This window comes from Lynx rufus, unplaced genomic scaffold, assembly GCF_022079265.1.
Source record: "Lynx rufus isolate CCGP_SWC_20201006 ecotype Redwood Valley unplaced genomic scaffold, mLynRuf1.p SCAF_2, whole genome shotgun sequence".
NCBI lineage: Eukaryota > Metazoa > Chordata > Mammalia > Carnivora > Felidae > Lynx > Lynx rufus.
The window spans coordinates 167060304-167080091 of record NW_025814834.1 but is presented as its reverse complement, the minus strand read 5'-3'; the positions used below and the strand labels follow the sequence as shown (position 1 = coordinate 167080091).

At 35.3% G+C, this 19788-nt stretch overlaps 1 protein-coding gene across 1 annotated transcript in view; it reads right to left on the bottom strand.

Annotated features, from left to right (window-relative positions):
* Nucleotides 1-18305, bottom strand: part of CUNH1orf141 (chromosome unknown C1orf141 homolog) — a 42614-nt gene extending 24309 nt beyond the window's left edge. Inside the window, exons 1-3 of the mRNA XM_047084935.1 lie at nt 18231-18305; nt 14791-14948; nt 5797-5909 (exon numbers count right to left, since the gene is read on the bottom strand). Of these exons, the coding sequence (XP_046940891.1) occupies nt 5797-5909; nt 14791-14948; nt 18231-18305 (346 nt within the window). The remainder of the gene's footprint in view (nt 1-5796; nt 5910-14790; nt 14949-18230) is intronic.
* Between the last annotated feature and the right edge of the window lie 1483 nt (nt 18306-19788).

Here is a 19788-nt window from a genome sequence, read left to right as displayed (position 1 = left end):
TGCATGTATTTTTTTATGATGTCCTGTTTTAACTAACTTTATGATAACTGTTAGTCCTTATCATATTCAAGTAATTTCTGCTATATGGACTGTCAAGCAAATAATATATTATTTTCTGTATTATCCTTTCACATAAAGTTTTACATAATATCAAAGATGAAATCACTTTAAAATTTTACACTTTGAATCCTAAAATAAATGTGAATTTGGGATTCATAGAAGTATATACAAAATTGTTAGTGCCAATCTGAATTTCTACAAAGTAATTGTTAGGTACACAAACTAAACCTACCTCAGCTGTATCCTTAAGATAAAGAAAAGGTCTAAAAGATCTTGAATTCAGATTTTCTTTCATTGGCTCTAAAGAAACAAATTGAAACATAAATGATATTTCTATACTATTAGGCTACTTCTAATTTAACTATCAATAAAATATTTTTTCTACTTCTAGTCAACTTTAGAAATGTAATTTGATAAACTTAGGTGCTTACATATGCATTACATTTTCAGAGTTAAATATATTCTAGAGTAATTTGCTTTAAAAGCCAATTCTATTAGGGGTGCCTGGGTGGCTCAGTCAGTTAAGCATCCAACTTCGGCTCAGGTCATGATCTCACAGTTCATGAGTTTGAGCCCCACGTCAGGCTCTGTGCCGACAGCTCAGAGCCTAGAGCCTGCTTCGGATTCTGTGTCTCCCTCTTTCTCTGCCCCTCCCCCACTCATTCTCTGCCTCTCAAAAATAAAGAAATGTAATAAAAAATTTTAAAAAAAGCCAATTCCATTAACAGAATTTATAACTTTTGATTATTAACTCCTGACTACTTATCAGAAACTATGGAGGTCAGAACTATGACCTCAGAACACACAACAAAGTGGTATGTTCTTGGAAAAAAATGGATTTCTAAACAAAATGGAATCATAATTAAAGGAATCTTTTCATTAATTCCTTTGAAAAGAGAAATATTCCCCTCAACCTGAACCCCATCTCAGCTCTAATTATTTATTAACCTGGGTTATCCTTTAATGGATTTTCTTAAGGTAGGTATGGTGTTAGGTCAAGCATACAGACTTTGGATTTAGATAGCCTGGGACCAAAGCCTACTTTTTTGTCTGTAAGTCATATACCCTTACATAAGTTATTTAACTTCCATGAGCCTTAGTTTTCTGATCTGTTAAGGGGAAATAATAGTACTATCTTAGAGGAATGCTGTGAGGAGGAAATGAAATAATAGATGTAACGAATTTAATAGTATCTGGTATTCATTCAGTCAACAGTTATTTATTTATTTTTAATTTTTTTAATGTTTATTCATTTTTGAGTGACAGAGAGAGAGTGTGAGTGGGGGAGGAGCAGAGAGAGGGAGACAGAATCCAAAGCTCGAAGCTGTCAGCACAGAGCCCGACACGGGGCTCAAACTCACAAACTGTGAGATCATGACCTGAGCTGAAGTTGGACACTTAACCAACTAAGCCACTCAGGCACCCGAACAGTTACTTACTGATCACCTACTACATGCCAGCACTGGTGTTAGACACTGTAATTGTGATTCCTGTGCCCAGTGATACATACATTTTAGTGGGTAATATAATAAACAAGAGAGACAAAGAAGTGAATAATTATAAATTAAGATACATGCTGTGACAGAAATAGATTTTGGTGAGAGAGAACAACAGAGTGAGGTATATTTTAGATAGGTTCATTGCTATGGAGTGAATCTGTTCCCCCCAAAATTTATATGTTGAAGCACTAATCCTCAATGTGATGATATCTGGAGGTGAGGCCTTTGGGACGTACTTAAGTTTATATGAGGTAATGAAAGTGAAGACCCCTATGATGGGATTAATGTCCTTATAAGAAAAAACATGACAGAGAATCTCTCTCTCCACCATGTAAGGAATCAGGCAAGAGGACAGCTGTCTGCAAACCAGGAAGAGGGCTCTAACCAGAACCTGACCATACTAGCACCCTGATCTCAGACTTCCAGCCTCCAGAACTGTGATAAATAAATATTTGTTGTTTAAACCACTCAACCTATAGTAGTTTATTATAGCAGCCTGAACTCACTAATAGAGAAATTGGCACTGAGAAGTGAGGTGCTGCTATAACAAATAACTAAAAATGGGGAAGTGGCTTTGGAACTGGGAAATGGCCAGAGGCTAGAAGAGCTTTGAGATGCATAGGAGAAAAACCCAGTATTTCCATGAAGGGAATTTAAAGGAGATTCTGGTGCGAGTTCCCTAAGATTCTTTTACCTTCTTTAAGAATACATAAAGGGGCACCTGGGTGGCTCAGTCGGTTGAGCGTCTGAATTCAGCTCAGGTCATGATCTCACGGTTTGTGAGTTTGAGCCCTGTGTCGGGCTCTGTGCTGACAGCTCAGAGCCTGGAGCCTGCTTTGAGTTCTATGGCTCCTTCTCTCTCTCTGCCCCTCCCTGCCCCTGCTCACACTCTGCTTTCTCTCTCTCTCAAAAATAAATAAACATTAAAAATTTTTTTAAAAAGAATACATAATCAAGTACAGAAATGTTGGTAGATCTATGGATGGTAAAAGCAATTCTCAATGAGGTCTCATAGAAATTAGGCACATATTATTGAACAATGAAGAAAAGGTTATCCTTGTTATCAAGTGACAAGGAACTTGGCTGAACTGTGTTTGTGTTCTACTGTTTTGGGAAAGGTAGAACTTGTGAGCAATGAAACTGGATATTTAGCTCAAATTTCTAAGCAAGCATTGAAGGAGTGGCTTGGTTCCTCCTGACTGCTTGTAGTAAAATTCAAAAAGAAAAACGAATTGGAAGACTGAACTGTTAAGCAAAAATAAATCAGAACTTAAGGATTTGGAAATTTTTCAAAAAATAAGAAAATTTTCAGCATGTCCATGTTTGAAAAAGAACACTAAGGGTGTGGTAGAATGACTATTTGATAAGGAGATTGGTATGGGTGTGAATCACACACCTAAATAGATATCCCAACAGTGACACTGCCAGTTTGAACTGAAGGGGATGGAGATGAGACAAAAATGAATGAAATCTGTTGGACTTCTTGGGTTTTACAGGATAGGACCACAGAGCTATTCACTGCAAATATGTGCTATTCTTCAAGACAGGGAAAGAATGACCCTGAAGGCAATTCAAAAATCATCAGAGCTGCCTCCTCAGTTTCAAATGGGGTTACTAATGTCTCAGTTTCAACAGGCCAAAGAGCCTCCACTCAACACCTTTGGGGTAGGGCATCCCAGAGTCTTGGAGTCATGACCCCTACCTGGCATGCTATAGAGGCAGGACCTCTGCCCCAGTGGTTCCAGAAGAATATGCAGCCAGAGAGAATTATTCTTGAGTCTTAAAATCTTAGGAAGTTTACCTTGCTAAATTTTAGACTTGCTCAGGACCTATCACCCCTTGTTTCCTTTTATTTCTCCATTTTGGAATAAGAATGCCTATCCTGTGCCTGTCTGACCTTTGCATTTTGCAAGCACATATACTGTTTGGTTCTAGAGGTTCACAGGTAGAGAGGAAATTTGCATCAGGCTGAATCATTCCTTGAGTCTCACCTATATCTGATTTAGATACTATTTAAATAAGACTTTGGATTTTAACAATAACATAAAAGTCAGACATCAGTAAAATAATTTAAGTGTTCCAAAATTCTTTTATTGTCCAGAATGAGGATAATAATAGATTTTGAAAAGTTACATGTTGTAATTTCTAGAGTTATCATTTAAAGAATAGAAATAGAGTACGTAACTTTCAAATTGATAAAGGGGAAAAGTGAAACTTAAAAAACTCAATTCTAAAGAAAACATGAGAGGACAGAAAAAGAAGTATAAAATCAACAGGGCAAATGAAAGAACAAAAAAATAAAATGGCAAAATTAAATCCAAAGATATTAGTAATTGCATTAAGTATAAATGGACTAAATGCTCCATTTCAAAGACAAAGAGTATGATAGTAGATTTTTAATTTAATAGTATGATGTTTATGAGAGATAAATATAGATTACAATGTTACAAGAAGGTAATAAAATGATGGAAAAAGATATACCATGCAATGGTAGCCAAAAGAAAGCTGGGCAACTACAGCAATATTAAATAGTAAGACAATTACTTTATAATGAAAAAGGGTTCAATTCACTAGAAACATAATTCGAAATATTTATGTAACTGATAACATGGCCTAAACTATATTAAAAATCTATAAAGCAAAATTTGACACTGCTTAAAATTTCAACAGTAGAACAGATAAGTTGTGATATACGGTTGATCCCTGAATAACATAGGTTTGAACTGCATGAATCCACTTACATATGGATTCTTTTGATAGTAAAATACTGTAAATGTATTTTCTCATCCTTTTCTTTCTCTTAATAACATTTTTCTTTAGCTTACTTTATTATAATAATATAGTATATAATACATATAAATACAAAATATGTGTTTATGTTATTGTAATGGTTTCTGGTCAACAATAGGCTAATAGCTGTTAAGTTTAGGGGAATCACAAGTTATATGTGGATTTTTGACTGTGCACTAGAGTCAGTGCCCCTAACCACCCTGTTGTTTAAGGATCAGGTGTACAGTATTTTATTTTATTATTATTTTTTATTATATGAAATTTATTGTCAAATAAATTAGTTTCCATACAACACCCAGTGCTCATCCCAAAAGGTGTACAGTATTTTAATGATGGAGAAAATAAATTAAGAAGAGCGACTGAGGAGTAAAATAGCAGGAAAACAAGAGATATGGGTTCCCAAACCCCTAAGAGGAAAATTTTAAGAAGGAAGGAATGATTGACCAACTATACTTGTTATTAAAATGTGGAAGAAAATAAAAACAGAAAATATTATTTGGATTTAGCAATGGAGATCATTGGTATTCTTGATCAGTGCAGCTTCAGTAGGATGGTGGAGGCGGAATCCAGACTGTAGTTGTCTGAAGTTTGAACAAAAGAGGAAGTAGAGACAGATGAAGAGTATCAGAGTAATGAGGCAGTATGGGGCAATGTGGAGTCAAGGAGCCTTACCCAAAGGGATCGATGAGAATGATGCAATCGAATGTTTTTTGATAATTCCAGAGAAAGAAAAAAAAAAGGCAACACAAAACACTCAAATTCTCTGAAGATGTGGAGAATTTAATGGGTTTACATTAAATATTCATTTGTTCATTTAGTTTACTATCTGTCTCCCCACCTTATCCTAAAACATAAATTGAGGGCAGATTTTTTTCACTCTTGTATTCCCAGCACCTAGAGTAGAGACTGACACATAGTATGTGTGTAATAAATATCTGTTGGGTGCACAAATTTTCCTGGTAAATTTTTATTAAACTTTCTTACAATATTATAAGTGCTTGTTCCTAGCTTACAGATTCCTTAATGTTCTAAGAAAGTAAGTTCCTTTACACTTTCTGTAAATAAGTTTTTATTAAGCAAGATGTCCATACTTGATTGATTTTTTTTTTTAATAAGGAAACTCTTAGGGTAGAGCTGAAAGGAAACTCAGAAGCTTCCTTTCAAGAAAAATAAATAAACATAAAAATATATTCTTAATTTGTGAACTGCATAAATTGTCCATTCTGATATTTAACGTCTCTACTGCTTAGGAAATTCTTTATAGTTCACTGAAATCTTTCACACTGCAGTTATACACCATATACTTTCAAGAAAATTCTTTCCACAGAGACATCCAGTGGTCAAGAGCTTTTAAGATATACATTAATAAATAATAAAGTATATAATACAAGCAAAACCACTCATTAATAAGTTAAAGGAGAAGTAAATATGGTATGCAGAGCATTACCTATTGACTTGCTTTCTTGATTTTTTATATTTGTTGGTACAAAGTGTGGTCTTAAATTTAATGTTTCAAAATCACTCTTTGTAGGTTCAGGCTCATTTTTAAAGGAGACATATCTAGAAAAAATAAAATTAATCTAAGTTAAAGTAATCAGAAAAATCTACAAAACTAATCTAAAAAATAAATTTTGAGAAATGTGGTGAAATGCAGATTGAATGTTGTTGTATTAGTACTATTATAGTACAAAGTGTAAAACGTTGGTACTAAGCCAGAGATGAAAGTATTCGTGATAATCACTTGAAGTAGAGACAGATAGTAAGCTACTGTTGTCATAGGATTGAGGGCACTCTAGGAAACTATAGTTCACAAGCTGATTAACCCTTTAAAAAATATGCTGGAAATTCATTAAATGAGATATTGGAGACATTGTCAGACCTGAGTCAAAGTGGTGGGACCCAGAGTTAGGGTCACTTCAGATACCAAAATAATATACTAGATAGGATCACAGCATTTATTTACCATACAGGAAATTTTCTCCACTAAATTCTTTGACTACTGATAGTATGTAATAAAGTTAATAGTATTACATAATTCATGATATTTCTGACCTCTAAATGCTGGGGTAATCCATGACTCAGTCTTCTGACCTCCAACACTCACCCTCAGTTGATATCTAATCTCACATCTTCACGTATTATCTATATGCTCATGTCCCTAAGATTTATAAATCCAGGCCCTCAAACTCTTCCCTGAGCTCCAGATTTATATATCCAACTGCTACATGACTTCTGCAGTTAGGTATATCATAGGGATCTCAAACTTAACACATTCAAAACCAAATCTTTGCTTCTGCTTTCTTCCCAATCATTGAGGCTTCCCCATCTCCATTCAACCAAAGGCTTAAGCCAAAAACTTGACAATATCTTTGATTTCTTTCTCTCACTCCTCATTCCCATCTGTTGGCAAACCCCACTGGATATTTCTTTGAAATACGTCCCAAATCAAACTACTTTATTTCTTGTTACTTCTACCCTAGTCCAAGACACCTTCATCTCCCATCTGAGCTACTTCTATGTGTCTCTCACCTTCTATCTGCTCTCTCTGCTATCACTCATCCCCTACAGTCTATTCCTAATGCAACCATGGTGGCATCTGTAAAATATAAATGTGATTGCCATTTCCCTCCAAATGTTTCCTACTGGACTCAAATAAAGTTCAAAATCCTCACTCTAAGACAGAAACTGTCCCCAGTTCTCATGTTTCTAAGTAGAGGAACTTTGATTGAATGTCCTTTCAGGCCTCTCTGTGCACCTCCCCAAGCCCCACCTCTACATGGAAGCAGAGTGAATTTTCCAACTGTTTGGTTTGAGGAAAGGAATTTAAGCTCCCACTTGAGGACCTTGGTACTTGCTCATCCTTCTGCCTGTAATATTTCCCAGTAATTACCAAGGGTTACTCCCTTAAGTTATAAGAGAGCATTTTGTAAGACTCTGCTCAATTTCCATCTCTCCACAAAGGTTTTTTCCTGCCCCTTTCTCTATTTAAAATAGTAACCCCATCAGTCTTAATTCCTTTAATTTACTATCATTTTCTTCATAGTATTTATCACTAATGGATTGACATTAAATATTCATTTGTTCATTTAGTTTATTATCTGTCTCCCCACCTTATCCTAAAACATAAACTGAGTGAGGATTTTGTTCACTCGTATTCCTAGCACCTAGAATAGGGACTGATACATAGTACATATGTAATAAACATCTGCTGAGTGTACAAATTTTCCTGGTAAATTTTGACTAGACTTTCTTATAATCTTATAATTTCCAATGAGATTTTAGTGTATTCTCTTTGGATTTTTCAGTAAACATTCATTTAACCTTCATAAAACATTTTATCTATTCCTTTCAAAACATTTATATTTTTGTATTATGTTCTTGTTTAATATCACTGGCAAGCACTTCTAGAATAGTACAGTTTATTGGTGAGAATGGGCATCCTTCTGGTTCTAATTTAAATGGAAATGCGTCAAGGCTTCCATCCTAAGGATGAAGTTGGCTATATAGTCTTGTTAAGGAGTAATTTTTTTTATCCTTACCTTACTAAAGTATTTTTCAAATACATCTACAGAGACTATATAGAGATGTTTGGATATGGATTTCCTTATGGTGAACTAGAGAGTGTGGACTTTGGAGTTGGACCTTACTTTGCATCTTGACTCTACGTGAAGTTCTGCAGAATACTGATTTCCTCTGAATTTGTCTTTCACAGGCCAAATGCAGTAAAACTATCTTATAGGGTTAGTATAAGAAATACGTAAAATAAAGTTCAGAAGTTGCTTAGCAAAATGTTTGGGACATAAGAAGAGGTGAAATTTCAGTTCATTTGTTTTATCCTTCGCTGGGTTGGTTTATAAGATTGATTATACACAAACTCTGTCCACAACTGACCTTGACTTTCCTTTCTAGTTTATATAGCCTCTTGTCATATTGTTTTATTTCTTAAAAACTTTATTATATGGATTAATTTTAAGGATTTAGTTGACTAATAACTAAAATATAAATCCTGATGCCCAGAAGCAGATAGACTTATGGGATAGATAAATGGGGTATAGAAATAGAGTTCTTTTAAGCTCACAGGGACCTGGATAAGGGTGTTCTCCTACTCATTGAATAATGAGCCTAATGTATTTTACCACTCATTTTGCAAAGGAAGGGGAGGAGGGTGGTCACAGTTTCTGTCATTCTAGCTTCTTCCCTAAAAGTAGGTGTGAAAGGTCTGAGATTTGACATTACTTACAAGCTAACGAGTTAGGCTGCCACAGTTTGATCTATGCTCGCAAAGAAGTAGACTCCTGAGTCAGAGACAAAGGCCTGTTTATTACTCACCATGATAGGAATAGCATTTTCTGTATCAGTTCTCTGAGCCTCTATTCCACAGGGCAACGAGCAGAGGGCCAGATGACTTCTGCACACGTAGTGCGTTGTTACAAGAGTGGAACCCTGAGCTTACAGAACCCAAATTTTTTATAATGAATAGTAACATACCTGCTCTTGCTAAAAGAAAAGCACTACCTCTTTCAAGGCTATTTGTTATACAAAAATCCTTGAGAAGCTAGGAACAAGGTAACCAGTGCCTCTTCTCATAAGATGTACAGAAATATAAGAGATCCATGGAGATTTTTTTTCCCAGCAGCAGGAAGAACAAATGGGAGGCTAAGAGCCTAAGAATAAAAATTGAGTTCCTAGCACTAGATTCTTATGTAATATAAAGAATTAAACTTGGATTATAAATTTGATGGTTTAATTCACTAGCATAAAATCATAAATCTTCTCTTTATAAGTTCTATTGGTTTTGAGCTGCTTGTAATTTTTTTAATTCATCCACCTTCATTCCCTCTTTTAGGGTCTTATATTTAGAAAAATCCCCTGTAAAATTATACCCTGTTGCAGTTGAGTTAAAGGAATATAGGTAAAGGCCTTGATTTTGTGCTGCATGGGCTGGAGTTAAAGGAAGGTTACTGCACATCCATGGAATGGATATGAAATGGCACTGGTGCATAAAGGGAAGAAACCCAAGAGCAGGACACAGCTCAGATGGAAGTATGGGGATTGCTTCAAAAGCTGCCTCTTCCCAAATAGGAATCTGTTATGGATAACTTCCCTGCTTTGGAATGTTTTATGTCTTTACAGAACAGCCACTGTGAAACGAAGGTCCAGAGCTTTTGTTCTGGTACCATGGGAGAATTCTAAATACATTTTTTGTCATAAAGACATCCGGTTTGGATCTTTATTTTAATTATATTTGATTTTAACTTGCATAAAATATTTCTCCAGGTAAATGTCTCAGAAAGAATATATAGGTGGATTACCTTCTAGTTTTTCATATCCAAAAATTTCTCTTTTGTTCTCGTATATAAATGATGATTCATCTAAATAGAGGATTCCTGGATTGCCATTCTGTTCAAAAGTTTAAAATTGTTTATTGTTTTCTAGCCTCAGAGATGCAGATGAGACATATAAAACTCATTTGACTTCCTTTCCTTTGTAATTAACCATTATTTTTCTGCCTTTGGACTTAAACAATTTTACTGTAAGTCTAGCAGTTGGTAACCCTTTTGATCTGAAAATTCAAGTCTGTCTTCAAAAAAAGGTCATTTTTCCCTAATATTTATTTATTTCCTTACTATGTTTCTTACTTTCCTGATTTATGTATTAGGTATATATTTCCAGGTTGAATATCTTGAAATCTTAGTATATATCTCTTTTCAATCTGATTTTCTTTTTTCTTTTGTATTTTCATAAGATATTGCTTCTATTTGACCTTCTAGACTGTCAATACTGTTTTTAACTGTATTCTATTTTTATTTTCCTACTCAATTTTTGATCCAGAAATATTTTTAAATCCCTTTTCCCTGATTATTTCTGTCCTTAAGATATATATTCTCCTAAGTTTTCTTCTGTTTCTTCCATTATCTACCTCATAATGAGTCACTTGTTTTGATTGTCTTTATCTCCCTCCTTCATATGAGTCCCCTTAAATGAGGGATTTCTCTTCAACCTCTCATTTCAATGAGTGTGAGTTCCCTCAGCACATATAAAGGTGAGGCTATTTGAGACTCAGGTAATATCAGTCAGTGACAGATAAGATTCTTTTGCAGAGTATCAGTGGCAAACAAGCTGTCATAAGAGGGTCTCTTGATTAAAGGAGTGACAAATGAAGAGGCCTCTAGAAATGTTTCTTAAATTTTTAGATGTATACTAGAATCATCTAGGGTGCTCTGAAAAAACACCAATGTCCAGACATCCCCCCCCCGCCCCCCTGCCCATAGTTAAATCATGATCTCTAGGCAGGGCTCAGCATATTTTCCAAAAACTCTCAAGTGGGCAGTTACTGTAAAGAGGCCCTGCTCTAGAATGTCAGGCTCCTCTAGGTATGAGCAACAATAAGGAGTCCTCTTCCAGGTACAGAGAAGAGGCAGTGTTCAGCCTAGTAGTGAACCTCTCCCCATAGAGAGCTGGAGTTGACGTTGTTACCTTCCCAGAATCCTCCTGGGGCCTTGAAGGAGCCTGTGCTTACATAACTGAGAAATGGTGTGGGCAGCAGGAATGAGGCATGAATCTCTGCGTCTACTCACATAAAAGCCTCTTTCTTCTCTATCCTTCCTGTTCCCAGGCCACCCTACCCTACTTACCCATAAGTCGTACTTTACCTAAGATTTTAGAAATTATTGCCATATGTAAACATGGCTTGTGTATCTCATTTACTATCTTATTTTTAATGATTAGAATATATGATTGCATATTTCAAAAATACAGCTTGCTTATTTATTTATTTATTTATTTGTTTGTTTGTTTGTTTATTTATTTATTTCAGTATTGGTTTTGGGAGTAGAACCCAGTGATTCATCATTAATATATAACATCCAATGCTCATCACAATTGCCCATCCCCCACCCAATACCCCTCCAGAAATCCTTGGTTTGTTCTCTTGCCTCTCTGTTTTTATCTTATTTTTCCTTCCCTTCCCTTATGTTTAATACAGTTTATATTTTTATTGCTGGGTTTTGTTTTTGTTTTGTTTTTTTTCTGAGTGACTATTGTATGTTGGGGAATTTTAAACTCTTCACACATGTCAATACATTTAATTTGCAAAACAACCCTATGGAATACATACTATTATTATCCACACTGTAAATATGAGGATATTGAGACACAAAAGGTTATGTAACTTGTCCAAGGTCACAATTAGTAGTAAGTAAAGCTAAGATACAAACCTGGCAACTGGCCTATAAACCTCATCCTCTTAATCTCTGTGCCAGTCTAATGTCACACAGAGTATAAGACATGCATATTGAACTAAAGGAAGAAGGAATGTGGCCAATTAAATTTCACTATAGGCTGCAAGAGAATCCTTCATTAATATTTAACTATCTTTTCTGTATGCAAGTTTATCCTATTGTCATAAAACTATTTCTAAAAGGAATATTCTTTTGACAGGTCTCATTATAGATTTATTTTTAGGACAATAATTCTTCTAATGAATAGCCCCTATTAATCTATTAATCTAAAGGGAAATATTTTTGGGGAGCCTAAATGGCTCTGTCAGTTAACTGTCTAACTCTTGATTTTGGCTCAGGTCATGATCTCACCATTTTTGAGTTTGAACCCTGTATCAGCTTCCACACTGAGAGAATCCTGCTTGGGATTCTCTTTCTCCCTCTCTCTCTGCCCCTCCCCTGCTTTTGCTCTCTCTCTCAAAATAAATAAATAAATAAACGTTAAAAAAAAGAAAAACATTATTTTTTGTAACTTCAGTAGCTTTGAATTATTTACTGAGCTAACTTTCAGTGACAATTTAAATACCCTTAATCAACCTCCTTATTCCTAACTTGTTTTCTATTTCTTACCACTTTATAAGTAGTAAAATTGCCATTTTCAACTGATAATGCAGCACTAAATGCTTAAGTAATAGAGAAATCACTTTGTCTTTCCTTTATTTTTTTTAAAGGAGAGAGAGAAAGAGAGAGAGTGCTCACTCACCACTGGGGGAGGGGCAGAGAGAGAGGGAGAGAGAGAATCCAAAGGCGGTCTTGCACTGTCAGCACAGAGGTCTTGCACTGTCAGCACTGGGTGCTTGATCCCATGAATCTCAGGATCATAACCTGAGCTGACACCAAGAGTTGCACACAAACAACTGAGCCACCCAGGTGCCCCACTTTATCTTTATTCCAGGTAATTTTTAAAAGGGAATTTTGCTAAAATGAATATGACTCTTTTGTAAAAGGTCCATTTATGAAAAGTTGCAGAGAAGAGTATATTTGGTGTTTAATGAGAAATCTTAGAGACTATACACAGATTAGCTGAAAGATATCTTTAATATTTTATCGGTTCCCATTTATCCCAGAAAAATGCTGAAATCCTGAACTGATAGTTACATGGGAAACATGTCTCTGGGAGTAACTGAGAAAAAAAGCCCTAAGAATTTGAATAGTTCTCATTCTTAGTTTTATGTAAGAATCTTTTGGGGAATCTTAAAAATAGTAATGCCTGGGGTCTACTCCAAACTAATTAAAGTAGAATCCAATTATTTTAAAGCTCCCCAAGTAATACTAATGTGCATGTGGGTTGAAAACTACTAGTCTGAAGGCAAAGCACAGCTACAAATAAACCTGGGAAGGTTTACATCAATTAGGTGATCACAGCACCGGGCTGAGAGGCACTATGATATTCAGCAAACTATGGAAGAAAACTGGAATGAACAGATGTTGGTGTTGGGCAGCTAGATCAGCAGGACATAAGCTAGAGCAGAGACTCAAAGGATGGTCCCTGGACCAGCAGCACCAGCATTACCTGGAAACTTATTAGATGTACAAATTGTCAGGCCCCACCCAGACCTACTGAATCAAAAATATTAAATCAAAAACTCTGCAGGTGCAGTCCAGCACTCCGTGTTTTAAGGAGCCCCTCCATGTTTGAGACCCACTGGGCTAGAGCAGTGCATCTCTGTCATTAGTGTTCACAGGAATCAGCTGTGTGAAGTGTATCTGCCATCACAACTCAGTGTAGGAGTGAGGTTTAAGAGCACTGGTGGAGACTGGCCTCCTGAATTATAATTAACAAAACTTACAAGACCAGGAACTGTATCTTCAGATACAGAGGAACTGAGTTTATCCAATATAACCCATATAACCAGGATATCATTGTTGATATCAGGACAGAAACGTTCTGCCTTATGCTCTGTTACTTAAGCAATCATTCTGTTACAGCTAAAAAGGACTTCCTGCCAAGAATGGGTTGCTTCCTAGAAGAAGAATGCCCCCTCCTCAATGCCCCACAAACATCTAAAACTTAATATATCCAAAATGAAACTCAGACCTTATCACTGTAATCCTCTTCTCTACCCCAATCTGTGTTTCATCATATATTCTCTACCTAAGTACAAAATGTCATAATGCAGTTAGTAACCAAGCCCGAAAGCTGCAAGCCATTCTACATTCAGAATGGGGTAGTGATAAATTTGCCATCCAACATTCATCCAGTTGCATGAGTGATAAAGAGCACAAGTCTGAAATCGAACCGCTAGAGTTTAAATCCAGTTTGAGCCACTTACTTGTGTGACCTTGGGCAAGTTATCTAACCCCACCGAGATGGGCTTCTCATCTATAAAACTGCACTGAACACACTGAGTGTTTACACAGAATAAATGAGGTAAGAACAGTGTCCACACTACCATCAAGGTACGATAGAAGTTCTATTGATTCTACATCTTATTATTTCTTTTGTCTGGGCTCTCCTCTACATTTCTGATGCCTAGAAAAATTATATAGCATTATGCATGTCCACAATGCCAGTGAAAGACCAACTATGACATATTCAGGCTATCTCTTATAAGTACATAGAGAAACTGCCTTACTTGGTTTTCTAGGTGGACTTCTTTTGGCAGTCTATTGGTCTAAAATTTGAAATAAATCCTGACATTAATCTGGGGCAATGTAATAGAATTCAAGACAAGTCTTTCTTTAAAAATCCAGAATTGTAATTACTATCTAATAACACCTATAATAATAAACTACAATAAATATTTTATAAACTAATTTATTCAGAATGCTGAATGAGTATGGTGTAACTCATAAGCACTATGAAACATGCCTATGTTTGACAAAGCTTACATTTAATACAGATTACATAATCTAAAACAAATCTACAGTAATGCTTTAAAACGTCCAACTGAGGGGCGCCTGGGTGGCTCAGTCGGTTAAGCCTCCGACTTCAGCTCAGGTCACGATCTCACGGTCCGTGAGTTCGAGCCCCTCATCGGGCTCTGGGCTGATGGCTCAGAGCCTGGAGCCTGTTTCCGATTGTGTCTCCCTCTCTCTCTGCCCCTCCCCTGTTCATGCTCTGTCTCTCTCTGTCTCAAAAATAAATAAGCGTTAAAAAAAAATTAAAAAAAAACACAAAAAACGTCCAACTGAAAGTTTGAGGTAATTAGGATGGTTACCTTTTTGGTTTTTTAATACCAAATGACTTGTCTTCTGTGCTCCTGGATACATTCTTAGATGTGGATGGAGCAATAGCCTCTTCAAATTCAACCTGAAAATCAAATGTCAGTGGTGTAACCAAAGTCTTTTTCTTTACTTGACTCTGAAGTCTGTTTTTCTGCAATAAATCCAAAGTACAACACTGAAAAAAAAAATGAGCACTTTTCATATAGGAAAAATCCTGTATGGAAAGGATGAAATTAGTCTCACTTTATGCACTCACACAGAATTTATGTGCCAGTCACTAATAGCAAAATATTACAGATTAAAAGCTGGGGGGCCTGTGTACCAACATTTTTTATATCATTGCTGTGTGACCTGAGCTACTCTTTTTCTATTGATGAAATGATAGGATGTTGGACTAGATGATCATGAAGGCTCCCTCCTAATTCTAAAATTCAGAATTTAAGAGTGACCTATATATTACACAAAGAAAACACTGATACATAGAGTTTTTGGAAGGAGAGCAAGTTGATCTCTAACCTGCTGCTCTTGCTGTCCCCATGCACGTGGTGAATCACTCCAACATTTGTCTAGTTGCATAAGCCAGAAATGAAGTGAAGAAAGCAATTAAAAGACTTTGTTCAAATATGTATATAGATGGACTGAAGAGGGAAAAGGATATAGCTAACAAGTTAGTTAAGGAGCCAGAAATCTTTTCTAAAAAATTCTCTCACCATTGCCCAGAGGAATAAAGTGATGAAAAATTTGACAGCAAGTCAAAGGATAGGAACTTCTGCTTCTGCCAGGAAAGGATTAAGCGCTACAGGAATTGCCCTCCTGCTGTAAACAACTAGAAACCCAGACAAAACATACGAAAACAACTGTAATCAGGCATTAGAGAACAGGCAGAGGGGGAACCATAATCCCTGAGAAAAGGGAAACAAATGAGGTAAATCCCACAATGGCTCAGCTTGCTTATTGAAGGTAGTTTCCTGGCTGAGAAGCAGTGAGGGGGAACTCACATCAAACCTCGTGGCCTTGACCTTGTTGTGTTTAAGAGATGGAAATTGCACCAACAATTACATTCTTGGGCATTTACCCCAGAGAAATGGAAACTTACGCTCACACAAAAACCTGTACACAAATATTCACAGCAGCTCTCTTTAATCTTTTTTTTAAAGCAGCTTTATTTTTAAAAGCAAAATACTGAAAAAATCCCAAATGTCCTTCAATGGGTGAGTGGTTGAAACTCTGTGTATTCATATAATGGCATACTACTCAGCAACAAAATTTATATATTATTTATAATAATAAGGCTGTTGATTCATGCAAAATCTTAAAAGGGCCTCAAGGGCTTTATGCTTAGTGAAAAGTCAATCTCAAAATTTCACACACTGAATGGTTCCATTTATATAACATTCTCAAAATTACTGAATTTTAAAGATTGGAGAACAGATTAGCCATTGCCAGGGATAGATGGGGAATGAAGTGCGGATATGGATACAAATACAGAAAAATAACATGAGGGAGTTCTTTCATGGTGATGGGTACGTGCTGTATCTTGATTGTGGTAGTGATTACACAAATCTCTTATGGGATAAAATTGATAAACCTATACACACAAATGAAGGCAGGTTTAAAAATGGTGAAAACTAAATGAAATCTGTAGTCTGGTTAATGGTAATATGCCAATGTTAATATGGGTTGGGATTCATACTGGTTCTGATATTGTACACTACCCATATAAGATGTCACTACTGGGGACAACTGGGTGAAAGGGACATGGGACTCTGTAGTACCTCTGCAACTTCCTATGACTTGATATTAATTTCAAAATATAAAAATTAAAAAAATAAAGAAGCAATTACCAAAGTGATTTATATATTTTCATCTCATTTTTTGGTCGTTAAAAAAGAAAATAGAGACAATTCACCTTCGTAAATGTATGTAGGTGTATGTATGTGTATGTGTACCTGTATATTTATATTGTGAGTATATGTAAAGATAAATGGGTTTATGCATACATAGATAATATTTGTATATCTTTGTAACAGCACAAAAGAAGATGTGGACGGATAAACCCAAATTGCTAAATTTTGTTTGCCTCAAGGAAGCAGTTGAGGAGGCCAAAGACAATTTTTCTTTATGTAATTTCCTTTAAGCATAATTTATATATATAAATATGTATATATGTAAAACTGCTCCTAGGGTCATGGGATTGAGCCCACATTAGGCTCCATGCTCAGCAAGGAGCCTGCCTAAGATTCTCTCTCTCTCTCTCTCTCTCTCTCTCCCTCTGCCCCCACCCCCGCTCATGCTCTCTCTCTCTAAAATAAAAATAATAAATAAATAACATTAAAAATAAGAAAAAATTTAAATTTGATTGTATATACTTAAAAAGAATTTCCAGAAAATCCTCTATTAGTAACACATGAACTAGCATAGTAACACAAAATGAGAATATTTATGGAAATGGTTTACACAAAAGAAGACCCTAGTAAAAAAGGTAAGAATTATTATTACTAATCATAACTTAAAATTCATATAAAAGGAAATTTCAGGACAAACTACAAAGATTCATCTCTGATTATATTTTTTAAAATACATTTCATTTTAAACAAGAAAATTAAAAAGGAGTGAACTTTGGGGTGCTTAAGTCTAATATGGTTGCATTAGTAAGTCACTCCTGGTTTGCTATTTCAAAATTTGGGTAGCAATAACAGAAAGAATTTATTGGTTTTCCCAATATTTCTCTTTTTTTTTAATAAAAGGAGACAGTTATGAAAAAAAGAGAAAGGTTATTATTCAAGCATTAACGTTTTCATTTTCAGGTTCACAAATACGTTCAGTCACTTCAGAGTTCCTCTTTGTGCTGTCTTCCTTGATTTCTGAGACTCTATGCTCTTCATGCCTCATTTATCCACATTGTTAAATTATTTTGCAAGTCTTTGTGTAACCAAATTAAATTCTTCATATGTGCTAAAAATCTAGTTTTTGAAAATTATATTCTTTATTAACATTTTATATTGAATTTTATAAAAGTCTCATGTTATTTAATTTTTTATGACCTTTACTTTTAATTTGGTAACTATACCAAATATTTTCTTCCTTTTAATAAACCAATTAAATAACTTTTTATATGTTTAACATATTAATGAGAACTATAGGAGTAGTCACATTTACTATTTGACTGCTTATTTGATTTTTTATCTTAATCACCTTAGATACATTATATCCTAATATAATGTGGCAGCTATCCAGAAGTTACCTTGTATATCTAATTAATTCCTTATAGTATACACTTACCTAGATGACTTTTTGAATATAATGATTTGCTTTTTACAAATTAGTTTACAACTCCATACTACTGCATCATTAACTAAAAAATAAAGATAATCATTCACATTTGAAATAACATTTTAATGATTAAATTTTATTTTAGCTTTTATTTACAAACCTTTGCTCTTCCGGCCAAGAGCATCTTTGCCTGCTCATCCAGAATATCTAACTTCTCTAAGATTTTTTCTGCCATTTTCAGTCAGTAAATTCCTATTTAAAAAGGAGAAAAAAGAAAAAATCTCCAAAACAATATAATTGAGTATTTAGGCATAAGAGATCCACATTTACATTTCTGTTTGGGGTACAAAATAGAACTGTAGAGATCATGGAATAGGTCATGGAACTGTAGGGGTACCCAAGTTTTTTAGACAAAAAGGTCACATGATCAGAACTCCCAGATGTGTGTGAACCTTAGGAATTTTTAAATGTATGATAAAGGGAAGTTGAACCAGAATTGACTCATACTTGAAGCAAGGGCATGTGGCTTGATTTATATCTATTTTCTTTTTGTTGTGATATAATTCTAATGAAAGTAAATGTGAAGAGCTCACATTTGTATAATTAATTGCATTCAAATTAAATTGGTCAATGATCCAAGACTGTTAATACAGCACTTAGAAGGCGATCAGTCACACAGAAGGAGCAGCTGTCAAGCTGGTTGGGTCCTACTGGCATAATAATAAATATTCTCTAGTCAATTAATATTGCTGAAAATTACATCTGGGGTCAGGCAGTCCATATTAGGCTTGGGGACCTGAATGTTAGACATCAGGACACAAAATACCTTTCCAATGCAACACAAATAACTAGGAGGAGCTGAGTAGAGGCAAGAATCAGAGTATTAACCCAAAGCTCCCACTATATTTTTGCTCAGTGAATTGAATGGGTTCCAGTGGCATTTAAATGTAGAAGTTGTATGGTTCATAGGAAGTACTGAATTCATCAATATTTCTAAGGCACATCAATGTCAACACTAAGGTTCTTTCTGGCTCAAAAATGTCTACGCTATTTCTCCCATATTGCATATTATTCAATCAATATCTCACAAAGACACAAAGACAATAATACATGAAAAGCCAAGGATTAAGGATTCTATGCCAAAAGCTCACATTATTTAGTACTTGATTTCTCTTAACTATCTTTTCTACTCTTGGACTCTTCTGAGCCATGGGGCTGCAAGGCAGATTGTTTGCCTTGTTACAAACATCATAACTTGAAGTTGCAAGTTGGAGACGGGATGTGCAGGCAAGGGTGTTAGCACAATTATGAGTACCTCGGACTTTCTGGGTCTCCTATTGAAGAGTAAGGGACAGATTTTGGCAGACATTTTAGATTATCTGGATGCTATGTGTTGTCTTTTGTGATCCAGGAACCAATCCTCTCATATATCCTAAAAGCAACTAAAGGAATTTTAGTTTCTGTGTTTTTCTTACGCATAATATGAGTTCAAGGGGTGGAGAAGGCTCCCATATTTCTCTCCAAAATTTCTTTTATTGGAGACAAAAGATTTCTATTTCTCAATCAGGGAAAGAAAGGCTTTCCTAACTGTAGGAACCAGCATATTGAAGTGAATGGGTTTCCCAATTTGGGGAAGGTATAAATGACACAAGGGACAACTGAGACACACGGCTTCCTTGTGAGAGGGAACAGAAAGCAGGTATTTTTAAAGAGTAAGA